A 25,703-nucleotide genomic window follows, 5' to 3' on the forward strand; every position below is an offset into this window, starting at 1 on the left:
TCCAAGCCCTTGGGAGGATGCTCTCTCACCACCCCCCATCCTGCCAAGAAAATAGAAACGAATGGCAGGGGCCCAAGGCTGACTCAGTGGTGAAAGGGCCTGTGAGTATCTGTGAGATCTGGAGTCTGATCCCTGGTGCCTCCCACATGAGCCCAACACAATTCCAGAAGCTCCACTGTTGGGTACCCCCACACCACAAGAGTGTGAGGTCTGCCGCAAGCACTGTGAGGCCTCTGCCCTGCACAGGTTTGAGTGTGACCGGCAGGAGCAGACCCCGTGGTCACAACAGCAACAGCAGAGAAAAGGAGAAAAAAATGGCCACAGTTCTGCCTACAACTCTGACTCAGTTCACACAGAATCCACTGTTGGGCCAGGGAGACAGGACAGGACACAGGGGAGTCTGCTCCACATGCTAAGGACCCCATCACATGCCCGAGCATCACTGGGGATCGCCCTGCAGGCTCCTGAGCATCACACAGCAACACATCCTAGGGCCTGAGCACTCAACCATCTAGTCAGCTGGACAAAGTATCACTTGGAGTGGCACAAGGGAAACTCTGAGCAATGCTTGGGAAGGCCCCACCAGCACTACCAAAATTACTCTAACTCTAATAAATGTTTTTGGAGCACCTCATTCTAAAATGGGAGAGCACAGGAATAGCATGCTAAAGGCCCCCAGCACTACATGCTCCCACCACCCCACCCCCAAACACCTCTGATCATAGCTCTTCTGGCCCCAAAACAAGAACAACACTGGGTGTGTCCCTGGGGGCCTTACCACATCTGTCATATAATATAAAAGACAACAGGATGGGGAGTGAAGAGACAGTAAAGAAGGGGGATTAAAGGGGGGAGGGCGCACATGCGTGTTTGCCTTGCATATGGCCAATCCCTGACTTAGGTTCGATCTTCCACATATGGTCCCTAAATACCACCAAGGTCACTCCTGATAGTCCCTGAATACTGACAGGTATAGCTGAACATCCTCCTCTCCTCCCCATCAAAAATAGATCAACTGATGACCTGGCCTACATGGTCTCCCGAGCACTGTGCTGGGGGTGGCATTGATCAGCGCTGGATGTGCCCATCCCTGCTCTCACCCCACATACTTTCAGAAAGACTCAAAGGAAACTGAAGAACAGAATTCTACCTTCGTATTACTGAAGGTAAGACTGAACTTTGAACTTCCTTCTGTTAATACTCACAGATTTTCCTTTGGGTAAGTTTCCTTCACAGGCCTGTTTGGAAAGATCCTGCCGTCCAATCAAGAGACAGACAGCTTCAGGCCAGTCTGAAGCAGGCTGCTCTCGACAGTGATAAATTGCATCTCGGATGGGTATGGCAATTCCAAACGGAAGAGTTTCCAAGTCTCTCAAAGTGATACCTTATCAGGAAAGGAAGGAACATGGTCATTTTGACTTGCCTGTCCTGATTACCCTTTGGCTGATAAACATCTACCTTCGCATGTAAGAAACTAATTTTATTCATCTGGATGAATGTTTTAACCAGGAGATTAGTATAAAAAGTCTCTCTCAAAGAACTCCTGAAAGTCTTAAGAAAAAAACAAACCAAAAGAAAAAGCAAAAAAAGAGAAAATCCTCCCCGGTTAGAAGCTTAAATGACCAACAGACATATGAAAGATGTCTATTAACGAAAGAACATCTTTCATATGTAATAAGATTGAGGAATGCAAACTTAAAAAACATTAGTAAACAGAATTTCTTACTCCCCTAACAATACTAAAGTCATCGATACCAAATTCTGGCAACTAACTACCCAGAGCAACAATGATACTTTCCCACCTCTGATGGACAGATAAACTGGAAGGGCCACTTTGGAAAATATTTCACATGTTTAGAAAGACTCATCTGCTTTATTAGCATCTATGAGAATGTGCATGGGTACACCAAGACAGGTGAAAATATTCATTAGTAACACTGATTCGTTATGGCAAAAGGAGGAAGGAAAAAAACAGCCAAACACTATCATCAATAGAGTGAATTAAACTGTAACATCCAAAATAACGGAATACAAAATAACCTACTGATGAGTTCACATTCATGAAACGTAAAAAATATACCAAGGGGCTAGAGAGAAAATATAGTAGAAAAGGTGATTGCCTTGCACCAAACCAACTAGGGTTCAATCACCGCTACCCCATTTGGTCCCCTGAGTCCCACCATGAGTGATCCCTGACAGCAAAGCCAGGAGTAAGCCCTGAATATCACTGAGTGTAGCCAAGAAAAGAAAAAACAAAAACAGTGAGGAAACAGAATAAAACAAATACCTCAAAGGGCTGCAGAGCATGCAGCCAAGTTCAAGAACATGGCCCAAGTTCAAGAACATGGCCCAAGTTCAATTTCTGTCACATAGCTCCCCAAGTACTAGCAGAAAGGCCTTGGGCCACCCCCCCCCCCCAGGCCCAAGCACTGACACAGCTGGTCCACAGGGCCAGGCTATGCATACAGCTATCACCAAGAGTGGCCTCCAGCGCTAGGGAATCACCCCAACCCAAAATAAAGAAGACAAGTCCACAGTCAGTTACAGCTACATCCACAAACACAGCAGTGAGCAACAAACACAGATAAATCCACACGGAAAAGGGAAGGGAATATAGCATTTAGTCAGGGGGGTTTACTCATCAGGTTGGGTGGGGTGAGTGGAGGATAACATGCCTCTGACGCCCCAGGATTTTCCACCTAGCCAGCAGCCATGTTCTATCTCCAACAGGGGGACCAGAGCAGCAACAGTCACCTTGTGAATGGTTTCTAAGCCACATTCTTTTGTGGGTATGTCAATCAATCATGTTTCTTAGTTAAGGTTTACAAATATTTAGGATAATTAAACATAGCTTTTCTATAATTAGCTTCTGTCTTTTAAAATATAATGTTGTTAACACAAAGTTTAAGGGGGAGGGGAAACGTTCGTTACATAAAAATAAAGCATTACTGCTTTGTTTATTGTGAGGCCATGCCCAGCTGTGCTCGGGGTTTACTCCTGACTCTTCCCAGGGATCACTTTTGGCAGGGCTCAGGAAACCATCTGCCAGGGATGTAAATCAGGGTTTTTGCGGCATGCAAGACAAGGGCCTTAATTCCTGAACTATGTCTCCAGCTCCTAAATACTATGTGTTAACACAAATATAGATAAGCATCCAGAGACACCTCATGATACCATTAAAGTACTACTTTCTAACAAACTATTGTATTCATCCTCTTCTGGGGAAAGGGACGTCCCAAGTAGCACTCAGGGGGGTTGGGCACCCCTCCCAGCATTCTCAGCCCAGGGCTAGGGCCTCAGGCTGCAGTACTGCTAGGGCGTGCAGTGTTGGGCATCACCCCACACCCTCAGGCCACCCCAAAATTATGCAGGGACCATCAGGGCCTTTCCAGTGCTACACAGAGGCCCCAGGGCCATGCCAATAATAAGCTGGCGCTCCAAGATTACGCCAATAATATGCAGGAGCCCTCAGGGTCACGCCCATAGTGCCAGGGGTCCCTAGGGTCACTTCAGTGCTATGCAAAGGACATCAGTATTGGATAACATTGGGTTGTCCTTGCTTCTCTCAGGGAGCTTAAGTTTACTGAGTTATTCCCGTCACAGTGCTCCCAAAGCACACCAATTTCATCACTTCTAATCCTATATTGTTTTTCCCTTTCCTTTATGTCCTTTGCATGGTTTAGAAAAGTCCTTTTTGTATTAGACACAGGAAAATAGTTAATGCTATGCTGTTGTAACATGGGAGTAATTGGCTCTGAATAATATTTACTCCTGGGCATCTATCATATTTACTTGACTTAAGCCTCAGTTGCTCTTACTTCCTAACACCGCCAAAAGGAGGGTCCCGGCAAGGGACAAGGATGGACCTAGGACAAGCTGAAAGCTACCCTAGCATTGAAAAGGGACAAGCTAAGTGCTATAACAAGAATAATGTTAAGAACATGGTCGTGGAACAAACTCTCATGACCCAAAAAAGAAGTAACATTTGAATAAGGACACTGCTGGGGTTAGAAAAAAATTAACTTGGCCTGAGGACTGTAGTCTGGGATATATAACGAGATGTCCCTAGGAAGAGGCACCTTTTAAACTTAATATATCTGCATTCATACAAAATGACTAGTATTATTAGTAAGAAGTAAATTTAATGAATCACGATCCTCCCGTTGTTCATCGATTTGCTCGAGCGGGCCCAGTAACGTCTCCATTGGAGATTTTGTTGTTACTGTGTTTGACATATCAAATACGTCACGAGGAGCTTGCCAGGCTCTGCCGTGCGGGCGAGATACTCTCGGTAGCTTGCCGGGCTCTCCGAGAGGGGCGGAGGAATCGAACTCGGGTCGGCCATGTTGACTGCGTGCAAGGCAAACGCCCTACCGCTGTGCTATCGCTATAGCTCCGTAAATTTAATATGATTGTTTAAATGGATTACTAGCTCAGGAAAGGTTGTGAGATTAGCACTGAAAGGGAAGAGTCCTAATTTCTACTGTGCGGAAACCTTTCCAGAAGTGAGAGCACCCCTCCGACCCCTCGTGCCTCCCAGACCCGCTCACTTCAGGGCCTCTTTAGGAAGGACAGATCCAGAAAAAGCATGAGGTTCTCCTGGCAATTCAGACATTAGAAAGTAAAAATTTAAAGAAAAGACTACCTTACCTTCATCAGTCATCCAGACAACTAATTTTTCGGCTAGACTCGAAACTGATGTAGAATGACTGAAACTAAACCTGTAAAAGAGAGAGGGGAGATAAAAGAAACAGAAAACAAAATTTAAAAAAAGGAGAGAAAGAGAGTAGAGAAAAAAAAAAAAACAGAACTAGACATTTAATAGAAAATCAAAACACAAAATTGTTCTGTATTTTTAAATTTATTCCCCACCACCATACTTTTTAATTTTGAAAAAGCACAATCTGAGGGCTGGAGCGAAAGCACGGTGGGTAGGACATTTGCTTTGCACACGGAAAACCCAGACTCGATTCCCAGCATCCCATATAGTCCCCCAAGCACTGCCAGGAGTTATTCCTGAGTGCAGAGCCAGAAGTAACCCCTATGCATCATCGCCGGGTATGACCCAAAAAAGCAAAAAAAAAAAAAAGAAAAAGCACAATCTGAATAAAAGTCACCTGTTTTCCTCTTGCTCTGCTTGCAGCTTTTGAGGGGCTAAACGGCAACAAAATTAATTAAACTTTATCTTGATCGCTATCCTAGTAAACACATAACATAACATGTAGGCAACATTTGAAAATAAAAATTCACTAACAAGCAAATGTTTGAAAAAGAAATAAAATAAGTAGTAATCTGACAAGCTGTAAAGTACAATCATTTCACTGAAGCTAAAATAATACTTTCAATGGTCCAAAAACAAACTGATAAAAGCTATCTATCTGCACTTCTATATTCATTGCAGCACTATTCACAATAGGCAGAATCTGGAAAAAAAAAACAAAACAAAACAGATTGCCTGAGAACAGACAACTGGATAAACTATGGTACATCTACACAATAGAATACTATGCAGCCATTAGGAAAAACAAAATCATAAAATTTGCTTATAAAGGGATAACATGGAAAATATCATGCTGAGTGAAATGAGTGAGAGGGAGAGGGAAAGACAGAATAATTACACTCATTTGTGGAATATAAAAGAACACAGTATGAGGTTAATACCCAAGGACAGCAGAAATGAGGGCCAGGTAGACTGCTCAGACCATGGTTGGAAGCTCGCCCTGGGTTGGGGGGTGGGGGAGTGTGGGAGAAGGCTGGGGGAGCAGTTAGGACAGAGAAAGGACCATTACAACTATGACAAGGAGAGTTAGAATTGATCACTCTGGACAAGAACTGAGTGCTGAAAGGAGGTAAAGAGATACACGTGATAACCTTCCGGCACCTGTATACCTGTACTGCAAACCATATTGCCCAAAAAGAGGGGTGAGGGAGACAGAGACAGAGAGGAAGAGGGAGAAAGAGAGGGAGAGGGAGAGGAAGAAGGAAGGGGACGGGGGCAGAGAGAGAGAGAGAGAGAGAAGAAAGAAAAATGCCTGCCATGGAAGCAGGCTAGAGGGTAGGAAGGGGAGGTGGCGGGAGAGTAACTGGGGACACTGGTGGTAGTAAACTTAACACTGGTGAAGGGATGGGTGTTAGAACATTGAATGACTGAAATGCAATCATGAACAACTTTGTGCATCCCGTGGTGATTCATAAAATAAAATGATCTGTTCACGCTATACCAAAAATACATCTTGTTAAATAATAAGTAATCTCTGACAATCAGCTGCAAACTAGAGACTAGCAGAGTAGTACAAGAACATCACTCTAAAATGAGATGGCACAACCTCTCAGTAAGCACTTAGAAAACAGGCTTTCACCAACTAACTCTGAGAGTGACGTTTCGAAGCTGTTTCAAGCAGCCAGACAGTACAATGACTTACCAATGGTCACTCTGGATAAATACTGTGAGGATTCCTCATACACGGAGTTCTCATCACCCAGTATATACAGTGCAATACTCTGTGGAGGAGAAAGGACACTGCTTTTTAAACAGCACAGAGATGATCACATTCAGCATGTCCCGAGTACCACTGTTTCACTCAAGGTCATCAGTCTTTTTCCTTCCTTATCAATGTTAAAAACTAAACAATGTTAGGGGCCACAGAGATAGTACAGCAGGTAAGGCACTAGCCTTGCATGTGGCCAGTTCAATCCCCAGCATCCCGTATGTTCCTCAGGTCCCCAGAGGTCCCCAGGGAGTGATCCCTGGGCACAGCCAGAAATAAGTCCTGAGCACTGCCAGTTGTGGCCCGAAAAACAAACAATAGAATAAATAAAAATCGCGACAAATTCAAACACTGAGATGAACACAGTAAAACTGGTTCTCTCAAGCATGATGGTGGGAAATTTAAAATGGTATATAGTTACGCTGAAAAAAATCAACAACTGAAGTATAAATAAACGCTGAATTCGTGACTATCATCCCATCTCTCATCTCTATGCTAGAGAAACCACACCTGCGCAAAAACCCCAAATCTGAATATTTAAAGTTGTACTCCTAACTACCAAAACTTCAAACCAACCCAAATATCATCAATAAGAGAGGAGAACAATGTGACATTATCCATACACTGGACTAGCAACCAGCTGCGAAATGTAATGATCTGCTGTGACAGACAGCACCCTGAGAATCGCAAAAGCATGAGGGAAATGGGCGGCTGGGAGCATAGGAGACAGCTTTGTATCCTAATTATGTGAGGATTATGGCATCTCCATATTTACTAAAACTCACAAAGGCTAATTTTACTACATGCTAAGTACTGAAATGGCACATCAGAAAGCCAGGCAACACTCCAAATACGTACCATCACTACAAGCCGACTTCTTTCACAGATCCCAGGTAGGTAAGGATAGGGTGGTGCTCCCTCACCCTTCAGGCAAGAACTCACCCACTGGTAAATACTTGGTGGCTCAGAAGTGAAAAACGACGGGTGCTGCATAAATCCTGTCTGATCTTTCAAATTAGAGAAAGATGCAAGGACAAATTAAGATAAATGTATTTCGGTCTTTACAAACAGTGGCAATAGGAGCTAGACCAATAGTGCAGAAGACAGACAGTGTTTGCCATCACATGCCCACCCAGGTTTGACTCACAGCATCCCATATGGTTCCCCCGGACACCATCAGGAATAATCCCTGAGTGCAGTCAGGAGTAACCCCTAAGCATCACCATGTGATGCCAAAACAATAAATGAATAATGATAGAGTGGACCAGAGCAAAAGTACATAAGGTATGGCACTGCCTGGCACCTAGCCATCTGGGTTCAATTCCTAATACCCCAGAATAGTCCCAAACCCCGCTAGGAGTGATCCTGAACACCCCCAGGTGTGGCCCAAAAACCAAAACCAAAAACAAACAACTAAACAAAAATAGCAACTTTGTTTGGATACAATCAGAGTAACTTTTTTTCACATGCTCCAAAAGCTTCACATTTCTGCCACAGTAAATAATTTGACTGTTACTGTAATGTGCAGAATTTTAATAATTACTATTTTTATCCCATACTGGACAGAAATGTAGCAAATTCTTCTGTCCAACTCATATGAACAATTAATCAACACTTGTGCCTAATCTCACAGGTCAGACAACAGGAGCAAGAACCAGAATTCCACTCTCCTCTAGTAACTGGGTCAGTCCCTCTAATTTAGGTTCTACAACAGAACAGCAGTATCTGTACTGTCCAATATGGGAACCAACAGCTGTAGGAATGCAATCAGTACAACTGAGAAACTGAGTTTTTAATATTAAATTAAGCAATACATGTTTAGAGATTACTTATTCAACAGCACAGGAGTCTAGGACAAAGAAGCCTTAGAATGAATGCTTGAGAATGTTTGAAATTCTTTCCAAACAATGAAGACATGGCTTTACTATTCATCAGATAAAGAACTACAAACTAAAATCTGCCTGGTGGAAGAATACTGCCTCTAATCGAGAGGAACAAAAGATATAAGCAGATGTCACTACACTAACAGCACAAACACTTACCTTGATCAATTGTACACACTTGGCTGGCAGCTCTGACAAGCGTTGGGTAATCTCTATAGTAATGATCTACGTAAGGCTCCAGTTTTAAGTCCCTAAAGAACATATTTTACAAAACAATAAGAAAACTCTATAGTATTAACACACACAATAATAAAAGTCTCCCCAATGCTGTACTTTAAAAAGTGTCTACAAAATGTAAAGCACTATACAAATGTTACTTATCTCAGAGAACCATGTTCATTTGGAAACATTTTTCACTACGAAAGAATTTTCATGACAGTTATGATAGCAATAAGAGAAGTTAATAATTAAAACAGTAATGTCTCAGAAAAGAACATTAATATCCGAGAAAGATCACAGAAATTAGGATATATACGCTGATCTTAACTCATTGACTGACATGCAAGTCCAAATCCAACCTTGCCTATCATCAAGGATCCTGGGGAACTCAAGCAACACCATAAGGACAGTAAATTAATGCTAGAAGGGCTGCTAAAACACAATGAATAGAAAAATATTATTGTGATCCACTATTAGAGTCTGGGTAAAAGGCTTTTTCCATGCCCATTTTCTCTCTTGATTTACGTAAGGCTCCAGGTTTAAGACTGTCTCTCTAACATTTCTCTAAGTGAATTTCCTTAAATGAAACTAGTTTATTTCACTTAAAAATTTGGGGTTTTTGTTTTTTGGGTTTTTTTTTAGTTCAAAGCAACTTTTTTTTCACTCTTGAGCCCCTGTTTTCTTTTTTTCTTTTTTTTTCTTTTTTAATTTTGATTAGTGAAACACCATGAGGTATAGTTGTAGACTTACAAATTTTTGTGCTTGGGTTTCAGTTATACAATGATCGAGTACCCATCCCTCCACCAGTGCCCATTCTCCACCACCAATGATCCCAGTATCCCTCCTACCCCTCCCAACCCCCCCCCCCCATCCCACCCCACCTCTGTGGCAGGGAAAAATTTGTTTTAAAGTCTGGTAAAATAAGCAGATTGTAGGGGCTGGAGCGATAGCACAGCGGGTAAGGCATTTGCCTTGCACGCGGCCAACCTGGGTTCAATCCCCAGCATCCCATATGGTCCCCCAAGCACCGCCAGGAGTAATTCCTGAGTGCAGGGCCAGGAGGTACTCCTGAGCATCATTGGGTGTTGCCCAAAAAGCAAAAATAAATAAATAAATAAAATAAGCAGATTGTCAAAACAAATGCCAGTGAAACATCACAACTAACAAACACCTCTATTGCACTTGAAAACAAACTTGGGCAAGTTTTTCCTAAAAACTAAAATAAGGTTCAAAAAACCAACCTTGTTTGACAACTTTTAAATGCCAACACTGATAGTATTATTACAAAGTAGCAGGTTAGCCTTATTAGACATAGTTGTCAGGGGCTAAAGAGAGTACAACCGGGAGGGGGCTTGCCTTATATGTGGCCAACCCAGGTTCAATCCCCAGCACCCTTTGTGGTCTCCCAAGTCCCACCAGAAGTGATGCCTGAGCACAGAGCCAGGATTAAGCCCTGAGAGGCACAGAGTGTGGCCTCAAAGTAAAATAAGCAAGACCCATGTGCCAAGGGCACGGGTCCATGCAAAGTACATGGCTTTTCATGCATACATCCTGGGTTTGATCCCCAGCATCTCACACACACACAAACAAAGGTGATATAATAAAATTTCTATCATAGTACAGCCAGTCATCTTATCAAAAGATAAGGCTGGGGGCTGGAGTGATAGCACAGCGGGTAGGGCATTTGCCTTGCACGCAGCTGACACAGGTTCGATTCCCAGCATCCCATGTGGTCCCCTGAGCTACAGCCAGGAGTAATTCCTGAATACAGAACCAGGAGTTACCCCTGTGTATTGCCAAGTGTGACCCAAAAAGCCAAAAAAAAAAAGATAAGGCTGGGCAAGTCATTCAGAGTATTGAATATACTTTGTGACTAGACCAAGTCAAAGCCTAGAAACCCCAGTGGAGCCCACCAGGTTCTTACATAGCCACGACCTTCAGCTAATTCCGTGGTTTATTGAAAATTTAGGCTTTCCAATTCTTGGGAAAAAGAAAATGGGAGGAATCAACCTCCCGAACTTCAAACTGTACTACAAAGCAGTAATAATTAAAACAGCATGGTACTGGAACAAAGGCAGAACTGCAGACCAATGGAACAGGGTTGAATACACTGACATCTCTCCTCAATCATATGCTCATCTAATCTTTGATAAAGGTGCAAGTAATGTGAAGTGGAGTAAGGAAAGCCTCTTTAATAAATTGTGTTGGCATCACTGGATGGCTACATGCAAAAAAATAGGCTCAGAACTCTGCCTAACACCATGTACAAAAGTAAGATCAAAATGGATTAAAGACCTCAACATCAGACCAGAAACCATAAGGTACATTGAAGATAAAGTTGGCAAAACCCTCCATGACATTGAAGCTAATGGTATCTTCAAAGATGCCACGCCACTGGCCGAGCAAGTGAAAACAGAGATAGATAAATGGGACTATCTTAAACTAAGAAGCTTCTGCACCTCCAAAGAAACAGTGACCAAAATACAAAGACAGTCTACAGGATGGGAAAGGATATTCACTGAATACACATCTGACAAGGGGTTGATATCCAGGATATACAAAATACTGGTTAAACTCCACAAGAAGAAAACATCCAACCCCATCCAAAAATGGGGCAATGAAATGAACAGAAACTTTCTCAAAGAAGAAATCCGAATGGCAAAAAAGCACATGAGAAAATGCTCTACATCATTAATCATCAGGGAGATGCAGATCAAAACCACAATGAGATACCATCTCACACCTCAGAGACTGGCCCACATTCAAAAGAACAAAAGCAACCGATGCTGGCGCGGATGTGGCGAGAAAGGGACACTCCTTCACTGTTGGTGGGAATGTCGACTGGTTCAGCCCATCTGGAAAACAGTATGGACGATTCTCAAAAAATTAGAAATTGAGCTCCATTTGACCCAGCAATACCACTCCTGGGAATATATCCCAGAGAGGCAAAAATGTATAGTCGAAGTGACATCTGCACTTGTTTGTTCATTGCAGCACTCTTTACAATAGCCAGAAACTGGAAGAAACCTGAATGCCCAAGAACAGATGACTGGTTAAAGAAACTTTGGTACATCTACACAATGGAGTATTATGTAGCTCTTAGAAAAGATGAAGTCATGAACTTTACATACAAGTGGTACAATATGGAAAGTATCATGCTAAGCGAAATGAGTCAGAAAGAGAGGGACAGACATAGAAAGATTGCATTCATCTGGGGGATATAAAGTAACAAAGTATGAAATTAATACCCAAGAATAGCTGAGATCAGCACCAGGAGGATTACTCCGTAACTTAGAGGCTAGCCGGGTATCCTAGAGGTAAGGGCAGTTCAGATAGAGAAGGGAGCACCAAATAAAGGATGTTTGGAGGATCCTCCCAGGAGGGGAGATGCATGTCGAAAGTAGACTATGGACTGAACATGTTTGCCACTCAATGCCTCTTTTGCAGACCACAACACCCAAAAGGAGAGAGAGAACACAGGGGATTGCCCTGCCACAGAGACAGGGGGGATGGGGGATGGGGGTGGGAGGGATATTATCCATGGTGGTGGAAAATGGGCACTGGTGGAGGGATGGGTATCTGATCATTGTATAATTGAAACCAAAGCACAAAAAATTGTAAATCTACAACTTTAAAAAAAATAAAATAAAATAAAGGGGAAAAAAAAAAAAAGAAAATTTAGGCTTTCTCAGCTAGAGTTCAGAAATTTATTTTCCAGGTTCTCATATTACATTAGGCTGGTATCTAAGGAAATCAGGCAATTTCTTACCTACAAACAATAATTACCTTGCCAACTGAACAAGAAGGTCAACAAGAGAACGAATTCCTTCTCCCATTAGAGTATTCAACTTAAATTCCTCATAGACAAGGTGTAGAACAAAAAATATCGCAGGTATGTGAGCGAAAAGAAGCGTAGAAGAATCCAGATTGAGACTCTGTGAAAAATCCTCATCTTTCATCTGTGAAACTTCCAGGGGATTCAAACATAAAGATCTATTCAAAAGATGAGACTCAACATTTTGATGGTAGTCTGAATTTAGTAAATATTCCCAGTCCTAAAAAGAATAGAAAGGATATTAATTTTTAAATAACATCTCCTAGTGTCATCATTAAACAGAAACCCATATTCATTTAAAACAATTCAAGTTCCATTTTGGTATTAAGTTGATCTACACTATGAGAAAAATAAAAAAATCACAGACTTCCTCTTCAAGCCCAGGTTCTCCCTTGAACATGTTACTCAGTTGCTTGTTTCTGTCTCTTTGTTTTTTCCATTCTGGGGAAGCTAGCATTCTCTCTTGGACACGTAATTTCTCTTCTCTTTCTATCCCCTCACATCTTTCTAAGTAAGCTTACATAAAAATTATTTTGGGACAAGAGCAATTTTACAGTCAGTAGGACATTTGCCTTGCATAAGGCTGACCCGGGTTGGCTCCCCCACATCCTAGGAGTGATCCCTGAGTGTAGAGTTAGCAGTAAGCCCGAGCACTACTAGGTGTGGTCCCCAAAACAAACAAATAAACAAACTATTTTGCACCAGACACACACACCAAAAAAATTACAATGCTTAAATATCAGGTCTTACATCAAAACAGCTAATCAACTGCTAGATGCCAGTATTAAGTATCAAGAAAAGTCAACTTCAACCCCACTGGGAAAAAAATTGGTCAATTTCAGAACTGAACAGTTTGCTGCAGAGATGCCTCTGGACCTTGCGCCAATTTCACTGAAGTGCCACAGATGGGGAGCAGGAATTGTCCCTCCACCTACCCCCTAGGAATCCCGACGGCTGCGAACTTCAAGAACCCAATGAAAAACCTAGGTACACGGGACCAGTGACTGAAAATAAACTCCAGGCCTCAAGGCCACGGGTCCTGGCTGTCATGCCCTTGAACTGCCTCCAGGTGGCATCTTACGCCCATTAACGGCCAGGGTCCAGAGACTCAAAAATGAATCTGAGCAGCTTGCTGCAGATTTCTACCACCCTAATTATCTAAAATTTTAGAATTCCAGGATCACGTGGCTGCCAACAAGCAATACAAAATAAATTATCTAGCATCTGCCTGTTGGGCAGGCTTGAGTGGTAATGGGAAAATTTGAAATAACAGTGGTGGGAAGGTGTAATGGTGGTGAAACTGGTACTGAAATATTGAATGTCATCTATTATTGTGAACAACTTTATAAAAATAAAATTTTTAAAAAGGGGTATGGGTTATAAAACTGCACATCTGTCAAAATTAATAAGAAACGGGCTTAAATTACAAAATCTGAGCATTTCCGTGCTTAAACTGGACCTCAATTTAAAAAGTTTTAACTACTTAATAATACACATGGAATCCAATACATTTAAATCCTCAATTATAGAAATACTACAACGCGCGCGCGCGCGCGCACACACACACACACACACACACTCACACTCACATAGTTATCACTTTAGGTGAGCACTTGGAAATAAAAGATAAAACCAAATTAAATCATAAACCATTTTGGGCAGTCAGTATTAGGTGATTATTAAAAACAAAAATAGTCACTGAAAATATCAGATACTATCCAAAATAACTTAGTATTAAAAGGCATAAGAATTATACCCAAGTCAACAGGAATTTTGCAAAAATAGGAGGTTAGTGACTAGTAACATCCACAAATCAATTTATGCTAGCAAGAAATTTCCTGAGGGGCCAGAGAGATAGTACAGGGGGCAGGGTACTCGCCTTGAAGGCAGCCTACCCAGGTTCGATCCCATCACTACAAATGGTTCTCCTGAGCCAACCAGGAGTGATCCCTGAGCACAGAGCCAGGAGTAAGTCCTGAGTACCACTGGGTATAGCCCAAAGCTCCCACCCCCAAAAATGGAAGAACAAAAAATTTAATGCTTACATCATCAGATCCTGTTTCAGAAGGTCTTGCTTTTTTAGGTGCAATGACTGGAGAAAGTGATCCTTCAAAGTCAAACTGGAAGATGACACCAAAAAGAGAAGACAGAAGCATAAATGTTTGTCACTGTCAGCTGACCAACTTCAAGAATTTAAAAATCAGTTCTAGCAATTATGGAGGCCAAGGAAAGTCATTAAAACTCATCTTTCTACCTGGGATAACAAGACACATAGGCCTTCCTTATAAGGTGGTAGTGAAGATTAAATAAAAATCATACAGGTAAAGTACCTCATACAGCGCTGAGCTTACAGATATTGAGGTTTTCTTTCCTATAATAACATAACACATTACTCTCTTAACAGAATAAAGACCATCAGCCATATCCAAAATATGCCAAGTTTCAGAGAATTAACCCAACAGTTAGTCATGTGTCAGCAGCGAGCGGAGATTTAGTCCAATACAGTTAAGAGTGTAACAAATGCTATAGGCCAGACAGAGGTAGCAATTCTTCAAAACCTTTTGTTATTCTTATCCCTGGATTCACAGCCAGCTACACAGGCATCCCCTTTAGTGTCAAGCTTGGGCCAGTGTCTGTGTAGCTAACTCAAAGCGGCCACCACATCCAGGTCCAGTCCATGAATACCTCCATGCTCGCTTTGAGCCCTCCTGCTGATGATGGCAGTGGGCTCAGGCTTAAATCCCTGAATAACACTGGGACCCATTTACCTGCTAAACACTGCCCTGGGAGCAAGTTCAAACATTTCATTGAGTCTAAGCAATAGGTCTTCAAAGAAATTTAGAACATAAAAATGATTTTATGGAAGAAACACCACGCCAATGAAACTCCCAGGTACACAGGTCTTTAGGCTGAGAACTCTGGGGCCTCCTTGGGAGGAAGGCAGATCAAAGAATTGTCCCAGTTCTGCACTTCCTAGATTGCACAGCCATATATGCAGCCACACAACACCTTCAAATTCCACAATACTAACAGCCAAGAGGAACACAGCAAAAATTTTTCAGATGGGACAGTAGCACAGAAGTCCATGTAACACAGAAGGCTCAACTAGCAATAAACTCTGTAAATCCTCAGACACTGACTTCAACAATACAATTGTGAGCTAAAACATTTTCACAAATTTTCAATATAAGACAAATTATTTTTGTGCCTGCTAAGAGAGCAGGCTTGGGGGGATAAAGATGGGGATAAAGTGGGGAAAATGGTGGAGGGAATGTCACAACAGTGGTGGGATTGGTGTTACAACACTGAATGCTGGCAACAACTGTATTATGAGGGGCTGGCGAGATAGTACGGCAGTAAGGCTCTTGCCTTACATATAGCTGACCCAATCCCTGGTACCCAGATGGACCCCTGAGCCTGCCAGGAGTGATCCCTGATCACAGAGCCATGAGTCAGCCCTTAGTGCAGCTGTGTGTGGCCCAAAAACAAAAACAAACCCCTAAAATAACAAAAAAAGTAACCTCCAGATTATGATCATTTTGATTAAATTTCTTCATCAATAAAAACCAAGATTACTACTAATCCTAGTATAAATTGCATTTTATAAAGATGAAATAACATGCTTTACAAACTTATAAATGCAGTAACTATAATTATTTTATATATTATTATATACTACATTATAGTATCATTTCGTTAAACAAGGCATGTCTAGAATTAAACTGATCTATTATATACTCTGTTCTACAGAGAATTATGCAAACAGTACATTATTAACAAAAAAATAACCCAGGAAGAAAAACAATTGTATATACTTACATTTCGGGTCCAGGCTAAGCGATCTGTGTTATAACCCATCAAGTTCATGAGACAAGTCACAAATAAATTCCACTCTGAGTGGTAACTGGGTCCTCCTGGAGCACTGTGGACACTGTACCACTTGACAAGCATCTGAACTGCTATTTCTTTAGGCAGGATAACCTTAATTGCTTGCAAACACATTTGTACTGTTGGAAATAGACATTCATCTCAGTGCACATCCATATATGCATTTCCCTCCTCTTTTAAATAAGGCAGTTGTTTAACTACCACTACATGAAGGTCGATTATTATATAAAAAGAACTGTCTTCCTGTGGTGCTCAATGAACCTGCAGTGGGAAGTGGGCCCTGCTCCCTGCAATACTCAGCACGGCTGTGCAGACCTAACAGTTTCATAATTGGGCCCACAAGCAGTGCCAGGGGTCATCAGAGTTATGACCAACCGTGCTCAGTGGCCATGTAGTGCCAGGACCTGTACTGCAGCGCCTAGAGACAGTTCCCGGGCCCAGCAGAGAGAACTGTCATTTAAGAGTCAAAGGATGGGGCCACAAGAGAGCACCCTGAAGGCCAGTGTACATGTGTTGCATGCGAGAGTCTTGATTTCTATCCTCAACACTGCATGGCTTTGAACTACTAAAATGAACAAGCTCTGCAGGCAAGCAAGGCAGCTTTAAGATCATGAACTCCAGATCAGAAATAAGGTATCAAATAACCCAATTTACCTAAGATGATTATGATTTATATCTGCTGCCACAACAATTTATTAATAACCTTCCATTTCACTCTGAAATGTCATAATCCAGTCAACAGCTTTTTAAATTTCTCACCAAGAAAAGATCACGCTCTCAAAAAACAACAGCCACGTGAATTTTTGCTTGTATACTTTATGCTTATCTGATATCCAACCTATGCAATTTGCATTTTTATAGGAAAAGCAATTTACCTTTCCTACAATGCTGGGGATTGAAGCCAGAGTCCCACACGTGCTCAACCACTGAATTACACCCTCAACCCTCAACCGCTCAATAGCAAACCTTTCTGGCATTAAACACTATTTCAAGTGAGTGAACTATTGTCAACTAAAACTTTAGAATCTTTATCTAACAACATTACATTTCTAAGATGTTCAAGATGTTCTTTGACTTAAATGGATCCAAATCAAAACTGCTTAACTTATACCTTTCTGACTCACTGTCATTAATATGAATTATCAGTTGTGTTGCTACCTGTCCTTGGAACCTCCCTCACGGGTGTGAGCTACTATTATGAAAAGAGAGGTCTGCTCTAAAAGCCACAGGGTCTAGGACCACAGAGGTTTTTTTTTTGTTTTTTAATTTTCTTCTCTTCTGTTTAGAGAAATCCTTCCTCAGAAGCCTAGATTTTCTTCCCTCAACTATCTGCTATATATGCACAGATAGCAAATGTTGGATAGCACTTAGAATAAAGGTCAGAATATGAAATAAAGGTCAATAAAGGTCAGAAATCCAAATAACCAAGTCTGTCATGGATGAATCCAAAATAAGTATCAATCAGATTTTACTAAGAGAGTAAGGCAGCCTTCACACAGAACATCCACAAACTAAGTGGCATCTATCTTACTGTGAGAATAAGATCCCATTTTGCTTCTAATTATCTTACTTAATCCATTTTTTTAATATGTTTTATTTAGGCTTCTACCTCCAGATACAGAGCCTGGCAATTAATAGCCTTTTAGAGAAGTAAGGTATCCCCATGCCAATTCAGAACATTATTTACCACATCAATTACTCATACCCTAAAATAAAAGTCATTTAGCATATTTGCCAGGTTCCAGGAACCACACAAATTTCCAGTGCCTAGACTTTGAAACTCATATGTTCTAAGATCATGTAGGCATTCTTTCTTGGCTTTTATTTGCTATAAATTCTTTACATCCTAAAAGTTTCATACACACACACACACACACACACACACACACACACACAACCCCCCCCCCCCCTTTTGGGCCACCCAGCAATACACAGGGGTTACTTCTGGCTCTGCACTCAGGAATTACTCCTGGTGGTGCGCAGGGGACCATATGGGATGCTGGGAATCAAACCCAGGTTGGCCTCGTACAAGGCAAACACCTGACCCATTGTACTATTGCTCCAGCCTCTCCTTTATATTTTATGCTTAGTGAGACATGCTGCACTAGTATTGGGGTTGTGGCCAGATGTGCAGTTCTCAGGGCTTACATCTGGTGATTCCAGCGACCCAAGATGGAACCAGGTGCCCAGCACTGCACCAGGGTGAGTCATGTATGTACAAGGCAAGCACTATAATTCCTCCAGCCCACTCCACTAGTGTTTTCCAAATTACACCAATTAAAACACTCTAGTTTCAGCCAAACACATGACTGAATTTTGACTATAATACTTAGTTTTAATCAGTTACAGCAATTTTAAAAATTTCTCCATTTCTCTGAAATGGAGAGATTTAAGATTAAAAATGATCAGATATGCCAAAACTAGTTGCTTAGGTTTTTTCTCTTAGAGGAAACACATCTATTACACATAATGTGATTATGTTGTACACGTGAGAAATCTCAAAGCAACAGAGCCAGTACAAACTTGAAGGGGAGCCAGCCTTGAAGCTAATAGATAGGACAGCTCAAGGTTCCCAGGGCTCACAGCTTCTCTGTAAGCAAAAACCCCCTTTTCAAAAACTGCAAATACTGCCTTTACTACCCCAATTATTAGTGTAAGCCATCAACCACTCTAAATTTTATCAACAGAATTGAAAATACTCAGAAGTCAAGTCTGATCTTTTTCATCATACCTAATTCAGAGGTGGCAATTTCAGGAATGGTAATTCTAACCATGGAGCCATTGCTCAGTTCCTAGTGAAAAGGAAGGAAACAAATTAAGACAAGAAGAATCTGCCATATGTTAAAAAGTTGAAATATCTTAGAATTAGCTGATGCTTTCAAGACTTTGCCTGTCAGAGCAAAATTCAAAAGTGAAAAGTACTTTTCAAGCAAAACCAAATACTTCCAAATTTCAGAAACCAAAACGTGCTTATCTGTAAATCACTTACAAAAGTTCTTGTTTTAATAAAATGCCTCAATCTTAGATACTAACAGTTACTGAAAAGAAACTTATTTTCAATGAAGAACAAAATGGCATGTCAAAATACAATTTAATGGGACAAGCTTCATTTTCAAAATGAGCTTAATAACTGTAAATTTTTTTAACTAAACAGAAGTATAAAGTAAAACACTACATAAGATGACATAAGAAAACTTTAAGATCATAAAAAACAATTTTTCACTTTACAAAGAAAATTCTGCACCCTAAATCTAAAATGACAGATACATTTCTCTGAAACCTATCTTTTCCAAAATAGTCTATTGCTTCATTTCCTTGTCTGTCAGGGCTACACCCACGCATGCTCATCCATGGCTACACCCAGCAATGCTCAGAAGGTCATAAGGAACCAGGGGTCAATCCCCAGTCACAAGAACACCCAACCCTCATAAAAGAATCCTTGAAAAATAAATACACTTACCAGAGTTACTCTATTATGGACAGGATCTCTTATAGAATGAATATAAGTTCCAAGCTGCTGGAAAGTACAATCCTCATTATAGAGAGAATCATGAAGTTTTGAAGAATCCCGTAGTTCTGGAACTGGAGACAACAGAACCACCTATAAAAAGGAATTAATACCACACATATCAAGTACTCTTTGAGAAGTTGAGAATAAAGGAACTTTAACAATTGATTTCTTGCCAACAGTCTAACAATTGTACAGAGCAGTCTAAAATCTCTCTCTGCTCTAGGTATAATGAAGTAGCTAGCAGGCCAGATCCTCACCAGAACCAACCAGGAAAAGCGGGACAAAAATGTGATGAATGGTACGAGAGAACCTGAGGGATCCAAAAGATAAGAGAGAAAAGGGATACAGAGGCAAGTGGCCCCAGTGCCTCACGCTTTTTCCTGCTTTGGACATTTGCAGGGGAGATTTGGTGAGGGGATGAGGGGTAGGGGCAGGAGATGAAGGAACACATAGGAATATATGTCAACTGGGAATGTCCAAGGAAAACTGTGGTTAGAGCAAGAGCAACACGCTGGGCTTCTCACAAGGCTAGAGAGAAAAATTGTCCTTTGAAGTGGCCAAGGTCATCACAGTCATATGGTCCTGATGACTCTGGAATGGTCAGGGCACATACAAGGAAGGATAGGAGAAGCAAAAAAATGAGATGCAGGGGTGACTGGAGGTGACACGGGACAGTGTGGAGGGTGGTAGTGAAGGTGCAGGAATTTGATAATCAAAACCATGAAAGTTAATCCTCTTGTAAACATGTGCCTGGAATGACAATTTTGGGGGCTTGGGGGATTCGGTTGGTTTGGTTCTGGAGTCACACTGGGCAGTGTTCAAGGCTTACTCCTGGCTCTATGCTCAGTGATCACTACTGGTAGGGCTTGGGGGACCATATGGGCAGGGATTGAACCCAGATCAACAAAATATAAAGCAAGTGCTTTATCCGCTATACTATTGCTCCAGCCCTCTATGACATGTTTTTAAAATTGTCACTGTCACTGTTGTCCCGTTGTTCATCGATTTTCTCGAGCGGGCCCAGTAACATCTCCATTGTGAGACTTGTTGTTACTGTGTTTGGCATATCGAATACGTCGCGGGTAGCTTGCCAGGCTTTGCCATGCGGGCGAGATACTCTCAGTATCTTGCCGGGCTCTCCAAGAGGGGCAGAGGAATTGAACTTGGGTCGGCCATGTTGGCTGCATGCAAGGCAAATGCCCTACCCGCTGTGCTGACATTTCCCATTGAGGCAGATGTTTTCCCTAAAATGCATATACATATTTGCTCAACTGTAGATTCACAAAAATTCTACATGATCATAATTACTACTTACATGCAGATGGTTCCCATTTTAAACCTAATCATGACCACCAATTCTCTCTGTATTCCCATCAATTCAATTTCTAGGACAAGTCCAAGTAAATGTCTTGTCAGCAGTGGAAGTCAAGCAAACATGAGATGTCATCATTATCCCAAACCAGCTTCCCTCCAACAGCTGTCTAGGGAAACTGTTCTCCACTGCTCCTACAGCTCAGCTGCAATCTATCACAGTGGATGGCAATGGCCACATTAGTCTACAATGTCCCTATGAACTTCCACCTAGCACAGTCCAATACCAGCCACCCCCGCACTCATTGAGCTCTCAGGAAGCGGAGAACCATTTTATTTATAAAAGAAGTACCCCCATGTCACATAAACCTCAAGTACTCTTCTAGCACACCTTTTCAAAGTTCAGCAAATGGGAAAGAACTCATGTATTTTAAAACTAAATTCAGAGAGCTGAAGCAATAGCACAGTGGGTAGGGCATTTGCCTTGCACGCAGCACACCCAGTTTCGATTCCCAGCATCCCATATGGTCCCCCGAGCACTTTCAGGAATAATTCCTGAGTGCAGAGCCAGGAGTAACCCCTGTGCATCCAAACAGTAACCCCTGTGACCCAAAAATCAAAAAATAAATAAATAGAATTCAGGTCTGGACATTATCCGATAAAAGTGCCAACACCAGCCTTACTAAGGGACAATTGTCTGAAACATGTCTACAAGTATTTGCACCAGGTTCCAATTCTACCATTTTACAACAGAAGGAACCACCATTGAACCCAACTCCTTGAAAACATGATTCATTTTCAACAACACTGACTCTGTAACTCACCTCATCCAAGGATCCAAGTAGTTTGCTAATAGGCTTCGGAGTACCAATGCCATCAAGCGGCGTGCTTGGCCTCGGCATTGTGTTCGACATGGTCAGGGAAGGAGTTGGCAAGCCAGGGATAAAAACCTTTCCCACCTGTAAGCAAAAACCAATAGAGGGGGAAAGAGGGAGAATGACTGCTCTTACTGTGGCATATTCTTCAAAGGCACCCCGCGCCCCCATCGATGAAATCTCAGTCAATCAGACCACAGGGTCAAAGCATGGACTGGGGGTTACACAGGTTATAGCCAGAGCTGCACCTGGTGGTACAGAAGGACTCTGTGGTGCCAGGGACTGAACCAGGAGATGTAATGGTTCTGAGGTCACTGAGATGGGATGTATGACAGAGATGCATGCAATGCCTTAACCTCTGTTCTCTCTCCCCTATTCCTTTTTTCCACCCCCCAGGGTGAGGGGGGTTGAGAAAGACAACTCCCTCTCATGCAGGAACTTAGGGAGCACACCCCAGCACCAAGAAGAGAGGAGCCTAAGCATTAATAGGAGTAGCCCAAAGACCAACAAAGTCAACATCCAACATCATCCAGCTACAAACATCATTGTTCCAGATACATAAGGAGTTTGAAGGCAGGGGGAAGGAAAAGGAGATTATTACCACAGGCAAGACATTATACAAAACTCTGGGTGCAATGAATTTTTCTACCTTATTGGCAGTATAGATAGCAGGGACACTATCTTTACCACTGAAGAGTTCAGGGACTATAAGCAACAATTCTGACACCCAAGTCTCCAGGCAAAGGAAAAGGACATCAATTACTTCTGAGTGACTACAAAAATGAGGCAGACTATGTTTGAGAAATTAAATCCAACCTATTTCAAGTTCTGCTCACTAGCTCACAATCTCAAATACATCTCAAATATTTATCAAAAACTCTCTCAAATATTTCTTTAAAAAAATTCCATGTAAACTCTCCAATGATGTTAAAAGAATGAGCTGACGGCATTCAGATTAACCACCTCCTATGTTAGCTATCCATAGGATTCTTCTCAGAAAAAGATTCTTATATGGGGAACTAGAAGGGAAGGGGGGCTTTGTTGGAGGAAAGTTGACACTGTCGACAGGATTGGTAAAATTGTATACCTGAAATTTAACTAGGAATAATTTTATAAATCACTAAATTATGCCTCAATTGTTTTTAAAAAAACTAATTTTTTTAAATTCTCATTAGGGGTGGAGAGATAGTGCGGTGAGTAGGGTGTTTGCCTTGCACATGGTGAACCAGGGTTTGATCCCAGCATCCCATATAGTCCCCCAGAACAGACAGGAGTAACTCCTGAGTGCGGAGTCAGAATTAAGCCCCAAGCATTGCTGGACGGGCTGCTGGCAGTTGAAGAAAAGCACATGAGTCTGTCAGGATTTTGTTTTGGTTTGTTTGTTTTTGTTTTGGGGCCACACCCGGTGGTCATCAGGGTTTACACCTGGCTCTGTAGTCAGGGATCAGTCCTGGTAAGGCTCAGTGGATCGTATGTAGTGCCAGGAATCTAACACAGGTTAGCTATGCAAAGCAAGTGCCTCACCCACAATACTATCTTTCTGGTCTCAATACATTAAGTTTTCATCAAAGCTATTAAAAACCTCCAGGTCATATAGTGTTGGAATTATGTGCTATTATTAACAAAAAGATCTCAATGTTTTGTAAAAATAAGAGAATCTAGCATTAAAAAAAAATAAATATGAAAACCTGTCAAATATACGCTGGAGTGACAGTACAGGAGGTAGGGATTTGCCTTATAAACAGTAAACCCGGGTTCAATCCCCAGCACCCCATTTGGCCTGAGCCAGAAATGATCTCTGAGCACAGAGCCGGTAATAAGCCCTGAGCACAACCCGCGGTGGCCAAAAAAACAAAAAAATATTAAATAAAATAAAAATTTAAAAACTGTCATACATATTATACACAGAACGTAATGAAAATATATAAAAACTCTAGGATTTAACAAGACTACCCACCTATCAATTTCAAAACCACTTCTCGAGGAAAGCTGTTAACTTTTTTCAACCTCCCTATGCTCCATTAAAAGTTCCCCCATATAGGCCACAGCAGTAAGGCAGTACAGCAGGTAGAGCTCTGGCTTTGCACACGGCCAACCCAGGTCCTCCAAGCACAGCCAAGAGTAATTCTTGAGTGCAGAGCCAAGAGTTTCCCTAAGTACCACCAGGTATGGCCCAAAAATCAAAAAAAGAAAATTCCCGGGGCTGGAGCAATGGCACAGCAGGTAGGGCCTTTGCCTTGCACACGTCCAACCCGGGTTCAATTCCCAGCATCCCATATGGTCCCCCGAGCACTGCCAGGAGTAATACCTGAGTGCATGAACCAGGAGTAACCCCTGTGCATTGCCGGGTGTGACCCAAGAAGCAAAAAAAAAAGGGAAAAGAAAAAAAAAAGAAAATTTCCCATCTGAGCTGAGTTCCATTCTATCTAATGGCAATGAATCCTAAGCTTCCAAATTAGAACCAACCTGAACAAATTAGGACCAACCTAACCTAGACTGCATTTTCAGCTCTTATCAAAAAAAAAAAAAAGTTCTAGCAACTGCTACTGGCAGGAGATAACAAAGTGAGTAGAGAGTGTGGTTTGACAGTGGGAGGGGATCCCTAAGCAGTGCTCAGGGATACCAAGGCTTCACCTTCTGTTACTCAATCTAGCTCTGCATGTTGCAGTTCAGGGCTTGGCATGAAAATGCAGAGCTGCAATGCCAGGGGGCCACCAGAGACACAGCCAGCAGTACTCCAGGTGCCATGCAGAGCTGGGGATCCAATTCAAGGTCAGGGAATGCAAGAAAAGTACTCATAGCTCTTTGAGCTAGCACCATGGCCCCAGAAGGTAATACATTTTAGATACAAAGCTAAAGTAACATTAAAAATCTTAAGGATTGCCAGGGATGAAATTCAATGACAGAGTACATATTTGGCAAGGAGGACTCCCTGGGTTTGACCCCAGCACCACAAAACAAAAATAAATTAAAACGAAGGCAGAAGCCTTAGGAAAAGTCTTAACTGCATCACTTACCCGGACTACTCCTGTATAAAGCACCAGGTTGCCACTGCCTTCTAGGACCAGCATGGTGTCTATCTTCAAAAAAAAAAGATATCAATAATCATTTTCCAATGTGTGCAAGTTATGAAACCTCAAGGTTTTCAACTTCTCAAGAAATGTGTCTGCACTTACCTCCACGGGCGCCGCATCCTTTGCCTGGATGTTGGTGACAGAGCCAAAGATAAGCTGGGTGTTATCATTACTCTCTTGAAACTTTACACATCTAGAGAGTAAAATAAAAAAAAAAAAACTATTGCTCCATGTAACAACCTACACTAATCTCAAGGATATTATGGTGACTGAAAAATGAGCCAGTCTATAAATATTATAGACATTATAATTTCATTTAGGTAACCCTTCCAAATAATAAAACAAAAAGAGTCAGAGAACATATTAGTGGTTGGCAGAGCTTAGATACAAGGGTAAAACAGACTACAAGAGCACAAAAAAGCAGGACTAGAGCAACAGCACACTGGGCAGATCAGCTGCCTTGCTCATGGCTGACCTGAGTTCAATCCTCAGTATCCCATATGGTCCCTGAAACTACGCCAGGAACAAGTCCTGAGCACTGTTGTTGGGTGTGACCCAAAAACAAAATAAAACCCAAACACACACACACACACACACACACACACACACACAAAAGCAT

General features: G+C 41.8%; 1 protein-coding gene across 2 annotated transcripts in view; it reads right to left on the minus strand.

The window, feature by feature from the left end:
* Positions 1–25,703, minus strand: part of ANAPC1 (anaphase promoting complex subunit 1) — an 83,016-nt gene that overhangs the window by 36,691 nt on the left and 20,622 nt on the right. For both annotated transcript variants that reach the window (XM_056128790.1, XM_056128800.1), the window contains 14 exons: positions 25,187–25,277; positions 25,028–25,090; positions 21,960–22,094; positions 19,774–19,914; positions 19,045–19,105; positions 16,245–16,432; positions 14,471–14,545; positions 12,377–12,645; positions 8,531–8,622; positions 7,347–7,495; positions 6,423–6,501; positions 5,118–5,154; positions 4,651–4,721; positions 1,206–1,384 (listed from right to left, as the gene is read on the minus strand). In XM_056128790.1, the coding sequence (XP_055984765.1) occupies positions 1,206–1,384; positions 4,651–4,721; positions 5,118–5,154; positions 6,423–6,501; positions 7,347–7,495; positions 8,531–8,622; positions 12,377–12,645; positions 14,471–14,545; positions 16,245–16,432; positions 19,045–19,105; positions 19,774–19,914; positions 21,960–22,094; positions 25,028–25,090; positions 25,187–25,277 (1,630 nt within the window). The remainder of the gene's footprint in view (positions 1–1,205; positions 1,385–4,650; positions 4,722–5,117; positions 5,155–6,422; positions 6,502–7,346; positions 7,496–8,530; positions 8,623–12,376; positions 12,646–14,470; positions 14,546–16,244; positions 16,433–19,044; positions 19,106–19,773; positions 19,915–21,959; positions 22,095–25,027; positions 25,091–25,186; positions 25,278–25,703) is intronic.

Source organism: Sorex fumeus, unplaced genomic scaffold, assembly GCF_029834395.1.
Source record: "Sorex fumeus unplaced genomic scaffold, SorFum_2.1 ptg000006l, whole genome shotgun sequence".
Lineage (NCBI taxonomy): Eukaryota > Metazoa > Chordata > Mammalia > Eulipotyphla > Soricidae > Sorex > Sorex fumeus.